This window comes from Lingula anatina, chromosome 2 (assembly GCF_051362555.1).
Source record: "Lingula anatina isolate TDL-2025a chromosome 2, LinAna3.0, whole genome shotgun sequence".
Classification (NCBI taxonomy): Eukaryota; Metazoa; Brachiopoda; class Lingulata; order Lingulida; family Lingulidae; genus Lingula; species Lingula anatina.
The window spans coordinates 25516841-25533413 of record NC_141768.1 but is presented as its reverse complement, the minus strand read 5'-3'; the positions used below and the strand labels follow the sequence as shown (position 1 = coordinate 25533413).

The following is a 16573-nucleotide window of genomic DNA, read 5'->3' as shown; positions in this document are numbered from 1 at the left end:
AATTTTCCGCATTTATTATTCCCTTGTGGTATTTTGCTACGACATGGTATTCTGTTATTGCTCTCAGTGTAGGAGTTCATTGGCTTTGAAACACTTACTTCAATCACCGGTCTTTCTATTACTAAAGTCGCCTTCGTACTACTTGATGATAAATAATTTCTGCCCACTTTTCATTAATAAAGCTCCCGACCACTTACGTATTTTACATCTCACTTCATTTTGCTTACGTATTTCCTTATTCATTTATTCCAACAGTGGGAAAGGGGGGCTAAGGGATCAATGCCAACTAATGACTTAGACCCCGTTCCAATACGTAGAACAATCTAGTAGGATCGATCCAACTCCGAGGGGTTTCTCACTAAATTGCATTCACCTTATTTAAGCGGCTCTGATGTCTGGCACGTCTACTGAAGCTGTCAGGGGGTAATTAAATATGGTTTCGCAGCTTCAGTAGGTGTGCCAGGCATCTAAGCCACTTAAGCTGAATGCAATTTATCGAGAATCCCCTCGGAGATGGATCGATCCTGATAGATCGACATAGGTATGGGAATGGGGTCTTTATATAATAATTGAGGGAATGGCGAAATGGTTTTGCTGGGGCGAGGTTTCTATCAGATTTCCGTGTGCAGTTTACAAGGAAGTAGTATTTCCTGGAGTCTTTTAGTGTGGTTAGGAATGGAGATAAACAGAAAGGATGTACATATCAAAAACTACTGACATTAGCCCCGTGCATTTCGACTTCCTGTTCAACACAAAACATATCCAATAAACATACAGTCGTTTTTTCCCTATAATTATGCAATTTCTAATGAGTAATGATGGAAATTGAATTTAACGTAATTTTCCCTACGCTTATATTTTGATTTCGATTTATTTTGTCAAGAGTTGTTTTTACCAAACAGCTACTGATTAGCGTGTCTCTCTCATTTACGACTCTTTTTTCAATGACACACTAAAATAACTCAATATCTGTTTTCGTTTTATATAGTTGACAGCTATATAATGGCCACGGTTTAAATAACGGAAATATGAACGTCTTTTGTTATCTAATAAGACTGAGCGTTGGTCAGCCGTTGGTAATTAATATTTTAATTGCACAGCTGCTTCATACTCTTAAATCTGTTTGTTTAGGTGATTGTAAAATGTTATAACATAGTTGATTTCAATTAAATACATGCGTCAAGCGGCGACACACGTATATTATAGCCTATATCAGTACTGAGGTGTCTGCGTGTGAAATCAACAGCAGGAGCTTTTATGCTAAGATTACGCTAATGACGTACATATTCAGCTTATTTAATAAACCTGTGTCGTAGATACTTGGTCGTCGATGCCAATGGAGAATAGTGTAACTTTGTGTTAAATTGTCTTAATAGTCTGTGGGCCGTTTTGAGACATTCCATATGATCTCCATGCCACCACACTATAGCGAGGAATAGGTCTTTGATATCGAATAAAATGTAAGCTTGTTACTTGTATGATAAGAAATAAATTGTGCTTGTTTCTAAAATACAAGGGAAATTAAAAGTAATGTATAAATAACCTTAAAACATGTTACCATTCAGCGCGCGTTTCCTAATTTGGTACACAAGCTAGGAACTAATGGTTAGTAAGTTCTAGAAAGGTGTATAAAATCTTGACATCACTCAAATATTTAGTCTAAAATTTATTTATAGGGTTAAGCTGATATATATGGTCTATGGGTGTCAACTGTAAATACTGATCCATATACTCACCACGGTCTTGTCACGCAAGTCCAGACAATATTAACTGGACAGATTGCTAAACTTACCCCGAGATGTATGTTTCGTTTATTTGAAAAAATCTTTACTAAGTTCTTCTTCTTGGGGTTATATTCCATTGCCTATTTAGGAAAAGTCATCATGGGTTTCCAAGAAAACGAGTGGGAGAGGATGGTGTGACAGCTGCACATTGGGGATATTTTTAGAGATCTATAGATAATAAAAAGATTAATTAATACACAGCCGTCGCTGTTGATATGCATTTATAAAATCTTAAATGTACATATCTACTGCTGAACAACAAAGAACTTAGACAACTTAGAATTAAAAAAAAAATTTAACGCATTTTGTGTATTTTGTAACAAAATACAATAGGGGATTATAGCCGAAGGCGTATTTATTGTGACGCATTTTCAGCATTTTGATACCGTAACGGGAAATAGATAGTACCGGTCTTTCATAATCATTCCTTCCAAGGCCAATTTCATACGTCAAGTCACCAAACCAGATACTTTGAACAAGGTTTATGAGTGAACTGTTGTTTGGGTAGGGGTTCTTTTGTTTTAGATATAAAGGTGAAAAGTCCAGACCTTTTCTCTGATTTGTTTGGATGATCCAGCGTCGCCCACTCGTTTTACGTCGTTTCTTTAGATGGGATTTGATGACGCGAATCGCTGTGCACATGTGGATGATTCTTGCCTTCCTTTATACTGTCCGCAATATACTGTCGTCGCTTGGCTAAACAATACTGAGAGAGAACACTACATTTCTCTTTAAGACATTCTGAGTAAAATTCGAGTTTTATTAAACAACACTGACAATCAGAGAAAAAATTATTTTATACTCAAGATACTCTTTAAGATATTCTTAGTAAAATGCATTATCTTTGATGAGAGGTAAATTAAGCAGTACTGATGGTCGACGAAAAAGTTAAGATGTTTTATTAATATTTGTAAAGCATCCTGGGCAGAATTTTACTATCGACTGCTAATTGGATGCTGATATCTTTTCTTCGAAATAAACCCAAACCCATGTAAATCCGCTGTATCAATACCAATGACCTAGTGAGATATGCACCATCCGACATTTATATACATCTGATAAACAAAAATCCATTGGTCAAATGATCAAAAGATACCTATCTAATGTTCAAGTAATTGATTGGTAAAATCAGTGACAAGGTGAAATATCGGAAAAAATAGCATCCTGCGGCAATATGTAAATGTGCACAAAAAAGATGGCCCCAAATTTAACATGGCGGTAATCTTACCACCTTCCTTAGCGTAGGACAACCAGTTCTACTCATGTGCAGTAAGGACTTTTCGTACTAAATTCTTACTGATAAGCATTATCGGAAGCGAACAGCGAACAAAAGAATCCCCTGAGAACATTGAAGTTACGTTGGATTTGTGGTACCTTAACATTTGGAAAATGTTATTAATGAAAATTTTGTCAGTTCTTGGAACGGTAGAGAACAAGAAGAGAACATATGAAAAAAATAGGGCCACATGGCCCAGTAGATCACCAGTGTATTTGTCTATTTGGTAAGATATGCATTTTATTTTAATTCTTTTGATCGATATATCTTGTTAATTTACCTTGCTAAAGTCTACTGAAGAATTCATTATTTATCTATAATATATTAAGATATGATCCTGGTATACCGATTAGTCGTGGGTAGACCTTCATATGGATAGGATCAGATGACCGTAAATTACTACTCAAAGGAATTAATTTCACTCAAATCATTCCTGTCCTGTTTTAGCCGACTTTGCAATCAAGTTTACTGGTATACATTTCTTAAAATGAAGTTGAAATAATTCAGTTCATCGGTTTATCAGAAACATCAAATAATTGCATCTATCATGATTACTTTAAAACAGCTTTTCTTGGTCTTCAAGGAGAGCAAATAATGCTTCTAGCGCTTTGCCTCCGTTTCTCTTGAATAAACTTTGTTTAAAAAACATATTTTAATTATTTTGATAATGCTCATCAATATTGATGTCTATTAAATCCTTCCCGGAAGTAATGAACTCTAGAACATGTATACAGTATACTTCATTTAAGCTTTTCATCACATGTCGGTTTATTCGGGTACGTACCGACAGTCCGAAGGCCCTAAAATCCACACGGTTTTAGCCACCAACTATTTCCAACCCCCTCTTTAATTAGCCGCTACGTGTAGATCAAACAGTGTTAGAGGCTTGTATCCCATATAATTTGTAAATTCCGTCAAAATTTATTATGTACTTAAGAAGAAAGTGCTGGTAACGTTTCGGGGAACAATGATAATAACAATGACAGTGTAGAACGTTACAATAACGTTCTCTTCATGTTTGCCGATGGTGTAACCTGTGGCAATGTTATCAAAACGTTCTATGTTATATTTTGTTTATAAATTATCAGTATAATTGAAATGCATTATCTAGGAGAATTAATAGAACTTATCATGTATCAAGACGTTGGCGTCGAAGGCTTAATCTACCGTGTTCAAGATTGTTGCAGTCTTTTTCACAAAAGAAAAAGGTTGCTAGGGAGTGATGGCGTCAAATTTTCCTTTCTTATTTATTGCTACATATCTGCATGATCGTTTTACCCTATATCAGAACAAAAAGAACACAGGGTCATGTCAACCTATTTAGTTTTTTTGTATTGCTGTTCTTATTTTCTGCCTTTTATTTTATTTTTTTGTCTTAGAATGACCTTTAAAGAGTGAGATGTTTGTAACCCAAATATATATAGAAACACAGATGGTTTCAAAATCTTGGCCCTCATTCAATGTGTTACCAAGCAGGTGGCATCAGTTCCGAACAGAGCACGACATTGTTAAAGGGCAATGTCCATACAAAAATTAAGGTGTCTGATGTGATGTCGGCAAATTGGTTTTTAGGATTATTAATAGACATCTGTCGTCTGACACTTGCCGCATTGGGTGTTGGTGTCATGTAATTCTACTGCAGGTGACGATCGGCTTTTCTCACCGAATAGCTTTATTTTTCTGAATTAAAACCTGTAAGCAATTGTTGATAGCATTTTAAACTGATTTATTTTGTAAGATTTCATTAAAACTTTTAAGGATAATACACACTTTCTACAAATTCTTCGTTGATAGTAAAATATAGCGCTGTTGGAAAAATATAGCTCTATTTAGAGTTTGTGCAATAAATAGTTTTTTTAAATTTGACTAAAATAATCGATTGATAGCCCTTGTGTATTCCCACCACGGCCTCTTCGTCAGTCTATACTTATGAGAACTGATCTAATGACAATGAAAAAGTGCACTGTCTTGCGAAACATACTCTTGTCTCATACTCGATCATACCGCATTTAGCCATGAGATCTAAATATAACAATGTCGACATTTCTATAACATTTGCCAGACAAATCAGTCTGTTTTTTGTTTTTGATAAGCATTAACTCGATCTGTATTATCTCATGTAGCCGTTTAGTATTTTTCAATGAGATAGAAATAACAGTAAAATGAGGGGGGGGGGTGGAGATATTGAAGAAAATTTCTTCATACACAAATTTTTGCACTTGTTTAAGCTTTACTTTCTTGTTGACCTGTATCAGTATCAGATAAATATGAAATCTTTTCTCTATACTGAAAAAAGAACAAAGACTTAATCCCTCCTAGACGATTTTTGTGACGATGGCCGTGCCGCCATTTTAAAGATCGGAATGTTAAAAGCCGGTTTGGACAAAAAAAATTTTTTAACATTCCGATCAAATAAGTTCGGTTGATGTGTGTTGTGACCCATTTTCTAATGCCTTTTCTTTCAGATTTCGACTGATAGAGATAACGACCGGTCAAAGTTGAATTAGGCCTAAATGACATTATGTAATGGTTCAACAGTCGCCTTATCTTTTAAAAGTGTTCCTCAAACTGTAGGCATTCATTTTCGTGTTTCAGATGTGGCAGTTTAATATGTGACAGATATTTTTTTTTTTTAATTTTAAGCTTAAGTGTGACAGTATGGGAATTCACGCCTATTATGTCCTTCTTACATACTACTCGGTCACACTCGGGAATTTCCCTCGGTAGACCCCAATGCAGAAAGAGCAGATGTACTTTTTTAGTCAGCAAAATGCTGTCTGTGCTTACTTCCAGAAGGTTCGTCGTGATAAAACGGGTGATGACGCAGCGAGCGCGTGCACGTGTTAGATCAGGTGTGAATGACTCGACCCTTTTCTTATGGAATGATTCACCACTATTTGAAATAGTTGCAAGTTACAGGGGTGTGGTGTAATTTCTTAATAACCAAACTCGGTATGGAAACGATGGATCGTTTTTTTTTTTATTATGCAGCCTTCATTCACAACGCACAACCCGAATTTTTCATTTTTTAATAAATTATTTACTAAGTGTGCTGATCGCCGAGCGTTGAAGAATATCTTCAAGAGTTTTCGTATACCAAGATGTAATATCAAATTTCAACCCAGTGATGAGTAACCAAACACTGAATCAAAAGGCCCTGATTAATATGAATGTTGGAAATGTGCCAACGATTTGATATGGATATAGCGAAATAATTAACAGAGGGCGTTCCTCCTAAAATTTGAATTGACAACCAAAGCGACCTACATACACATGCCACTGACATTTTTTTCTTTTTTTCTTTTTTTTTTTCAATTTCAAAACGGGGGCGACACTATCTACTTAAATTATCTAGAAATGTACACAGGTTTCACTCTGTCTTCATTAACGTACTTAAGTTTACAAACACCCTGTATCTTGCTCGTTAAAATCGTTAATGAGGAAATGTGCACGCAAATCTTTTCATCCTGAAAACGGTTCTTTCATCGTATCCGTGTGAAATGTGTGGCAAGAAATCTAGCCTTCACCTCCTTACACACTACTGCTTGTAATCTGACATAATCCATCAAAATCTCAGTCCATCCTGTCGTTTTAAGTGTAACATTTATGACGCATTAAATCGTATGGACCATATAGATAAAGATAATTTATTTTTCAGAAGAGGGTTTTACCTCTGAATTGCACAACAGAGTGGACTGACTATTGCTGGGCGCCCATTTTTAACTTGCGCTTTAAGAAAAACGTAAACAACGAACGCAAACTTGACAAATAACGATGTACCGTTATCTCTTCTCTACCTGTGTTTTTGTGGTTTTGTCTTAATATGACACAACACGCACGCACCACCACACCTTGTCATTGTGAAAATTTAGCGGTTCGGGCTCCTAAGAAATAATGGGCACAATCACTTATTTTTAGCCGTGAAGACCAGTAAGGGTCATGTTGTGTGTCACATGGATGAACTCTACTGAAATGAGCCCGGCATACTTCATTAATCAACACTAGGGTCGCTATCCCAAAATTTTTTGAAATTTGTCGCCTCGACCTTCGTGGTTATTTTCCCATCAGTGATCGCGTGACAAATGTAGGTAGGTTGTGTGGGGTCGTCAACCGTATACGTAGATTTAAAACTTTCCACTGCGGGCAATCTTCACACACACACACCAACACACACACATATAAGAGCACACACACGTACACACGCTGAATCTTGGGTGTTGCGTGGGTTAACCAGCCGTTTGCAAGGAGCGATGCCTAAGCTGAACGGATCAATTGGTAATTATTGCTTATGTCAGCTAAATACAGGTAGCAGTGTAGGTACAGTGTAGGTAGGAGTCGATTCTGGTACTTTCAGTCTGTTTGTGGGCAGCAGTTAAATACGCAGCTGTTGATTTTATATTAATTATTGTCTGTTCTAAAACTGACCCGGAAGGCGTGGATTTAGACCACAGCGTATATCGTTAATCGAATGAGTGCTTCGACGCAGCCGGCAGATTGTTTGTGTGCGTAGTAACTGCGGCGCACTGAGAGACGAACAAGGTGACGTCATCAGTAAATATTATGGTCCGAGAACCACAGCTACCTTTGGCTGAGTAGTTGTATGACCACAACGGACTGAGCACGAGGGTGACCACTGTCTCTTCTCCGTTCTAGGTATTTACTAAGAGCGAGCCACTGACACAGGTCACTATCGACAACGACTGGATAAGTCTAACACGGATAATTTTTTCACTCTCATGGATGTGAACAACAATACCTTAAGCAGGATGGCTAGCGAAGGAGCAGCAAATTACAACGCCATCGCCCCAAATGCTACTAATGAACGGATTTTTGCGGCTGATTATATTCTCAAACGGCGAATAAGAAAGGTGAGCTCCAGCATATGTGGTTGTTGAGTGAGTTTATGTGTATGTCACTATATATGCCTCGTGTATTATTCTGTGTACTTATCGTTACCGGTAAGCCGGTTAGAACTTGTTTACATAGCGTTTCATTTTGTGAAAGGCGCACGCGTAGTTTATTGATTATGATCGCCTCACTGTTTGAAAAAAATAACCGTTGGCGACGGCGTGCGGTTTCCAAGCCCACGAAAATAAATATCAATGTATTGTTTATCATGATATTACATATAAAATTTTTGACCTCCATAAGATGCCATAGCAAGTGCATTAGTGTAACAAGTGTGTAATTTCAGTAATTTCTCGTGCCATAACCTCGCTGTGTGTGTGTGTGGGGGGGGGGGGGGGGGCAAAATAGAAGTAGGCCTACGTATAAAAGAAATTTCAAATTGCTTTTTTTGTTTATCTTGTCTTTTTTTATTATATAGGGAAAGCCGGAATACATGGTGAAATGGAAAGGCTGGTCAAAGAAGTAAGTCATTGAAGTACACTTGCATTAACGCCTCTTCATGCGTGTAGAAACCCCGGGGGCAAAATTAGATGTATCCGTGAATATTTGTACGTAAGTCGTGATACTATACACCGCGCTGAAATTGCTGAGCGTTACACTCAGGGCACTAAAAATAGCCGCATTTGCAATGTTTACCCACGGAGTTACAGATTCGCGTGAAATTTGGCAATAATGGTCGATGAGAAGTCGTTCGTCATATTTGTTTAATCTAGCGACATAATTCGATCCCATTTGAATTGAAGTACACGCGTTGATTGTTTTGAGTACGTAGTGTACTTACAATGACGTAGGCACGTTAAATCGGTTGATTACCAAATAGCCCTAACAGTACTAGTATCAAGTAAACGTGTTTCATCGTTTTACGTCAGCGAAACCGAAATACCCGAAATACTACACCGTATTTTTCTGATCGCATCCATTGCAGCTCTCAATTATACATAAATGATGGTATCGATCAAGTACTAGTGCTGCTGACCACAACGGCCAAAACCACTGTGTTGGCTAATCTGTACGCTTTTGTAATTAGGGAGCACTAGGACGGGGAGGGGGGCGTCTGTTTACTGCTCAATTCGCACCAACTTGTTGTAACTTGAGGGTGAAGATCGTGTGTACGAAAAGATCGTGTGAAAAAAAAAAAAAAAAAAAAAACAGACGGGGTGAATCATGTCACCGTTTGCATATATGAGCAAAGGACGCCCTATTGTCCCTGCCCTTAATCCCCCCCCATCTCATCAATGTCCGTACACGAGTGCTGGACTGAGATTCCAAATTATATAAGACGGGATATCGTTTATAAACCTGTGGTGGACTTTTGACGGATACGTAACGTATTGACGTCATCCCGTCATTGTGAGCGTAATATAATGGCCGACTAGGAAAATCTAATTAATGGTGAAGTGGTCACCTCGGCGCTGTCTTCGTGATAAACAACTCGGATTATAACGAGAACTAGAAAGTGGACGGGGTATTATTTCATAGAGAATTAATTTCAAACTGAGGACACTTGCGCAGTAGCATGCTGGAGTCTTGCACATTTTTCAGGTTCTTCATTACTGCTTTTGATTATTAACTGATTATGGAAAAATTGGATTAATTATTGCAGACATAGTGCTCGTTTATTCTTCAAACAAAGAATGTGGTCTTTTTCACAAGCTGGTAATTGCGATGGCCCAAGAATGGTTTTCGTGAAAAAGTTGATCTGCGAAAGATAGCAGAATTTCAAGGTTACTGTTCATGTCATTCGCTGACTAAACCTGGCATTATTAGCGGGTCAGATGGTCAACCTCGGTATTATGGCAATATGGCTTTTGACACATTCAAATACATGACTCAGATGATTCAACAAGCAGCGTGCTTGACTAAGTAGTCTAAGTGGAGCTGGGTAGATTGCGACACAGAAATGCGGGTTACTCACTGGGCTGGGGCCCAATGACACTCGGCGTACCTGGTTGGAAACGCCCGTGGTTTTAAACCCATACCGTCGCAATAGATTAAAATATAGATGACTATGCAAATTGTTCTCGCTTTAACATGCCACCTTGTTATACTTTTGTTATTGCTGTGCTTTCGCGACGAAATATTGTCTGATATGTGTGATTCAGTCTCGGGTGTTGACATTTTCAGCTCGTGAACTTATATCCCATGTTAGTCACTGCGTCGACAACCCCCCCCCTCCGTTGAGCCCTACGTTAACACACCTAGTGAACCTCGTGATCCATACAAAACACATGTATTGAAAGGTGACCCTAAAAGAACAACACGTGCTGCTGTCAACTGGTGGAGCTATTGACACCCAACACGCGTCACCATTGACGGTGTGCACGAGACAACGTGAAACACGAGGGTGCTTGCGTTGAAAGCATGTGATTTTCCGTCGCAGGCTTTCTGTTATCAGATTGAGATTTAAATCCGTCCACGACTTCACATATGTAAGCCTAGGCTAGTATTTACTGCTGACGGAGATGGCAGAGATGAGTTGGTCATTAATCGAACTCTCAACTTGTTTGTAATCGCGATAAGCTGCCCGAGTAGAGATAACGTTCTTCCGATAGTGCAGTTGGAAGGGGGCTTTGTTCAATACAGTCGCGTTGCCAAATAGGCCTAAAACTCTCTCTTTTGCTTTTTCTAGTCATTGAGAAGTTTTGTTAACTATGATACTAAATTATCAAGCTTGTTTGACTTTCAACTAATGCTTAGTGAAGGCGTCAACCGCCAGTAGTAGAGTTGCAACTCCCATAGGTCCCTATTTGGAACCTTGCTGTTATTTCTTGTATTTTTTTACAAAAAATTAAATTCTCTTGGGTTAGAAAAATTACTGACTTTTCTTGCCAGTTTCTACTTCCCGGAAATTCAGCACTTTTCACAATATGGCCATCAATTTGAAACAATTAGAAACAATTAAAATAGGCCTACATAGTTCATCTTCAAATCAAACGCTATCCCTCATCTGGCGTTGAATTGTATGTTTATTACACCCAGTATACAGTGATAATCTCAATGAGAGAGAGAGAGACAGAGAGAGAGAGAGAGAGAAAGAGAGACACAGATAGAGAGAGAGAGAGAGAGAGAGAGAGAGAGAGATTAGGCATCACGAGAAATAGGTTGGACGTCTTGAAAAATGCAGTCCTGTTTTAAGTCCTCTGCACGCTGGTCTACTTTAGACATCGACACCCTGTTATAGTTGCATTCCAAACTTTACGAAAAAAATCTCGTAAATGTTGACTTGTCGATCAGCTGTTTTGTGTGTGTGTGTGTGCGTGTGCGTGTTAGTCTAGAAACCAGTTTAGAGAGCGTGTGTGTATTATTTCATTGCCACATTTATTTTTTTTAAATGTAGGCCTAATATGTATATTTAGTATGAGATGTAGATTTTGTGTGAAATGCATGGGGATTGAGCGTTGCGTTTAAACGTTTTCTGTTAAATCTACATTTATTTTTCTCCCCTGCATAGGCACAGCACTTGGGAGCCCGAGGAAAACATTTTGGACGTCCGTCTGATAGAAGAATACGAAGAGAAGTAAGTTTTCTAAATGTTTATATGCGTTAATCCAGCCTCCTTCATTGGCTTTTGTGTGATGCGTTCATGCAACTTTATAATCACATATAGATTAATGTGAGTGTTACTGGGACACATCAGATGCTGGTTGTATCTAGAGATGGTTTTGATATGGGAAGAAGCCCGAGCGTCATCAACCCGCATTGAAAAGCAGTACCCAGTTATATTTCCTTGTACACGCAATGATTACTGGATGATGTATAGCTGATGAACGTATCTGTCACTATTATACGAATGTGGTCATATCTAACAATGAATTCTACGCAACTGTGAAGTGAATAAAATTAATAGTGGCAGGAGAGATTTTCAGAGGGGCACTTTTACTTTAGATATCCAAATTAGTATTAACCTTAAAAGGTCTGTTTTTCTTTTTGTTTGGAGATGTTTGAATATTTGTATTCTCCATCGCCTGTCAACTTATTATAATGTTCACTTTCGCCAAGTATCAAAATTGTGTTCAATTACGTAAATTTATTTCTAATCTTTTCGTAGGGATTTACGTTTTGTACGTGTAATAGAATCAATGTAAACTGCGCAGTAGTTGAAGATGATTTTGTTTATAACTTTCACACGGCATTTTAACATGTATGATAGCGGCTAACCCGTGAAGGGCATGCCCTTGCCTCGGTATTAATCAAAATGTACTAATGCGTGATTACCAGCTCGGTGGGTTATTTATTTATTTTTTCTTTGCACATCAGTGAGTGCTGTCACTGACATCATGAAGTGTGCTTTATTCTGACCGTTACATCCCATGTATTCACTGGCCGAGGGCGCATGCACTGAATGACGGACTGATTGATTGAGTGATCGATTTAATGACTGACGTAATTCATGGTAAAATTGGGTGCGAGACCTAAACAAACTTTTTATCGCCACAGGAAAAGGGGGAGGGCGCTTTTCAAGGGTCGTGTGTGTGTGTGTGTGTGTGTGTGTGTGTGTGAGTGAGTGAGTGTGTGTGCATTTGTGTGTGCGCGTATGTGTGCACGCGTATGTGTGCACGTTCTTGCTCACCTCAGTAGGCCTAGATATATGTTGCCTTTCAGTCATTTGTAGAACTTGGGGGGGGGGGGGGCACAGAACAACCTTACTCGAAAGTTGACTTAAAACATTAATCTACTTTTCCGTAATAATCTAAACTATTGCCTGCAAAATATTCCTATTATCCTCATTCAATTTGACTAATGCTGATTTAACTTTATTTCCAAAATGATCGATCTCAAAGTGACTCCAACTCTCCACCTCTTTATTTGTGAAACCAACTTGACTTGGCCTGTTTCATAACTCAGCATCGCCAGGTCCTCGACAGTCTAGATGTTCTTCTCCATCTCTCAGTGCTAATCTAACCACAGTGAGTTTCTTTTGCGGTAATTCCTAGAAAGCGTCTTGAGAATTTTGCTGTGACCAAGGAGGCCTCGACGTAATCAGTGCCGAGTATTCCAAGGGGTTTTGTACTGGTATTCTTGGGCCTTATGAGTGTAATTAAAGCTTTCCTGCCATCACAGGATGTGCAAGTGTGCCGTCTAAAATCACTCACAGGGCTACCCTGCAATCCTCTTAGTTCTTTTATTTTTCGTTATGAAACTTCTTACCTAAGTGAGATATTGATTTTTGTTCCTGATGCGGTTCAGGTGAAACATGGCCTGCATGGAGCCATCGCTCTGGGATCTTACAGCAAATGCCACGCTGTTTGTCTCAAATGGTCACTGTAACAAGGGTTTGGTTTAGACTTCACTTTATACACACTCCTCCCGTCATAATCGTTATTTATCGTCACAAAATACAAATTTATTTTCTGAAAAAAAAAAATATAAGAAATATGAGTACTTCTTTTATGTCCTTTGGATCTCTCTGGATTTGGTATGGGTTGTGAAACTTATCGTCCTTTGTGGTTAGCCATGAATTTGATAAAGCAATTTGTGGTAGATTTGAATCTTGAATGAAGTCATTTTGTTTTCGTTCGACCGAAAGACATGTGAATACAGGGATTACAAAAGCATGCTTAGAACGTGCCTACTAAACTGACGGGTATGCACTTATAACGTGCCAGCTACACAGCCCCGTGCAGCTGCGTGTCGGTCGCACGTGCACCATTCGCTGACCACTTACAGCGACAGTAGCTCTTTTGTCAACTTAGCATTTGTTAATCTCACTGGAACTTTAGTTCATATTTACATTTGGACTCTGTACAACTTTGTGTTTCAGGTGTAGGTTAAAAAATACTCACATGTGTATATTAATCAATATAATTTATTGAATGTTTTGTTTTTTAGAATACGTCTTGGGCTGAAACCAGGATACAGAAAAGGCCGAGGACGTCCTAAGGCAACGGTAAGAAATAGTAACGTCGTATTTATCTTTTACTGACTATTCCATGTATTTCAGCTCACTGCGAAAAGCCTATTTCTTTACGCGCATTGTATTTTCTTACTTTCGCTAAAGATAAATGACTAAAATTAAGCGGATTCTATACAAAGACTAGCGACCTACCAACGTAAAGATTAATTCATCTCTTAGCCGAGGGCTGACGATGCGGTTGTATTGACGTCATTGCCTTAAAGACCGACACTTTTTTTTCAATATTGAACGCCTTTCGTGTTATAGTTAAATTAAGCTGATTATGTCAACACAGAACTTTGTTCAACTTTGGTTCCGGATGGGGTATTTTTAGAAAGTACAGTCGTACTCTCTTCCTGAGCCGATGGCTTGACCCAAAACAATTGGCAAGATAACTCAATAGGCCCGATGATCACGCATACTGGTTTGTGTCAGTTCTGTCGGGCATGGTTGCCGTTCAAATAGAAAGCACGGTTCAAATTATATGTCCGGTGACGCATCTGATCGATAGTTTTATCGAAGAACGCTCAGAATCACGGAAATTGGTGAACTGACCTATAAGCGTTTACATAATTGTTGACGTTGAAGCGATTTAGCACGAGCCAGTTATCCAAGGTTAACTTCTCCGTAGGAGCTTTAAGTTTGACAATCGATACATTTCTACAGAACAGGGAGAAATCGAGGGAAAAAAACTGGCCACTATAAGAGTACTATTACGTACACTCTGCGCGGTGAAAAGGTTAATGTGTTGTTCCCTTAACCTTGATAGAACTGTGCATGAAAACACTTGGGATCGTAAACAGGCACGCGTACCTGGGGTTCGGGTCCCCGGGCGGTCCGGAGTACCGTGCTTTGTAAACAAAAAATATCCGTGCAAGAATTTGTGGAATTTTGGTGGTTGCTGTTAGTATATATATATACAACGTTTTCTTGGAAATTGAACAAATTATAAGCTAACAACAAATTTCATACTTGAAAGTGTGGATTTTGAGTGACACCGGTATTCTGTTTTCGTCGTTATTAAACGCTTTGCGGTCTAGACACTGCAGCTTTTGCTTTACGACCTTGGGTTGTTTACGATAGTAAATTATACGAAATCGATCATGAAAAAAATCAAATTATCTGAGGGTTTGCCAGTCTTTCACTAACACAAAAGTATGAGTACTGTGGTTGCCCAAATATAATTAGTGTGTCTCTTTGTAATATCGTTCTTAAACTAAAAATAAGTTTAGGTATTTTCAAGGACATCAACAATCTATGGCACGTATGTGATTATGAAATCTGTAAATATGGAAAAGTTTGTGAAATTAAAACTGACAAACTGTCCTCCAGATCCATCATGACAAGAAAGCTATATCTATTTTATTTTTTACAGGTCTTGGCCGTTCCTGTTCGTCCAGTACCATACCCAACCCTGCACGTAAATCTGCCACCGAGACCTACAGCACGTGTCGCGAGACCCTCACAGCTCCCTCTCATTCACGCACCAAAGAAGCGCTTATTGAATATCTACAACCTCCAAGCCTCGCAAATGGAGACACACGAGCAGACGACCACGCCAGAAGAGGCCAGGGACGAAAGGAGATCCTTCGGTGACAACGTCGAGCCCCAGATGAACGATTGCTTTAAAAGTAGAATCTCTATTTTCCACGAGGAAAAATCCAACGCGGCGATCGCTGCAGACGACAGAACCTATGCCTGGGTGGCGGGAACTGGAGAATGGGGCCATGATAACACCACGGAAAATCAGCTGGGTTACAGTGTCCGTGATTCGTACAGTGGACGATGGTCCCCGCAAGATCCCAACCTCCTTACCCCGCCCACATCGGAAAGCCCCGCCTCCTCCGTCAATGGACATGAAGATGACGATGTATTTGCATTCCAAGCCAATGACTGGACCTCCCAAGCCAAGAGGGCCATGGAACTGGACGTAACTGTCACGGACGTTACTTGCAATGCGCTAACGGTTACGTTTTTGGAAAGCCCTACAAGTGAAGGATTTTTCAAAGACGGCACAAAAATGTCTTGAACAGTGACACTAAATGATTGACGTTAGTTATGACGTTAGACGTAATGTTCAAGCGCCTTTTGGATAAGGCGTATATTCAAATACGCACAATACTGAAAAAAGAAAATCGATGCACAAAACGCAGATTTTCAGAAAGATGCTCGCTGGTGTCTGTCGATACTAGGAGAACACATAAAACAATATTTTGAAAAAAAAAAGACAATTTTCAATTTTTTGTTTTTTTAATATTGCGGGGTCATTAACATTGTACATATGTTTCGTAAGTAAGGAAAAAAGAGAGGTTTAGATAAACTATATTAGATTGCGTTAATAAGAGGTGTATGGCAGCTATCAATAAAATTGTCAAAAAGTGGGCATTGTTATTGTTACTGTTACATAGACTTTGCCAGGACTGCGTGTAATATAGAGTCTGAAATCAAAATTCATTAAAGGTACACTCCATGGGATTTGAAATCCCCAAAATGCTAATTTTTGCCATCTACAACTTCTTCTAAAACCTTACAAATACCTTAAAAATGATTTAACCCATTCAATACTTTTTATGGAGCGTACCTGATGTTGGCATTTCAATTGGAGCCTAAAGGACCGGGGAAAATCCATTTTGGCGGGTAAATCTCATGGAGTGTACCTTTAACTGATCGCCTTGAAATAAAAACTTATATCGAAGTTATATTGTAATATGT

General features: G+C 38.8%; 1 protein-coding gene across 3 annotated transcripts; it reads left to right on the top strand.

Moving 5' to 3' along the window:
• The first annotated feature begins 7158 nt into the window (after positions 1–7158).
• On the top strand, positions 7159–16242 carry LOC106181194 (uncharacterized). Of its 3 annotated transcripts, XM_013565510.2 has the most exons (6): positions 7159–7335; positions 7714–7928; positions 8387–8430; positions 11420–11485; positions 13798–13855; positions 15237–16242. In XM_013565510.2, exons 2-6 carry the CDS (start codon positions 7797–7799, stop codon positions 15888–15890), a joined length of 954 nt encoding a protein of 317 aa, XP_013420964.2. In that variant the 5' UTR covers positions 7159–7335; positions 7714–7796; the 3' UTR covers positions 15891–16242. The 3 variants fall into 3 exon arrangements, with proteins under 3 accessions (XP_013420964.2, XP_086861053.1, XP_013420967.2); XM_087004927.1 differs by lacking the exon at positions 7159–7335 and having other exon boundaries at positions 7445–7928; XM_013565513.2 differs by lacking the exons at positions 7159–7335; positions 7714–7928; positions 8387–8430 and adding an exon at positions 9470–9510.
• Positions 16243–16573: the final 331 nt, after the last annotated feature.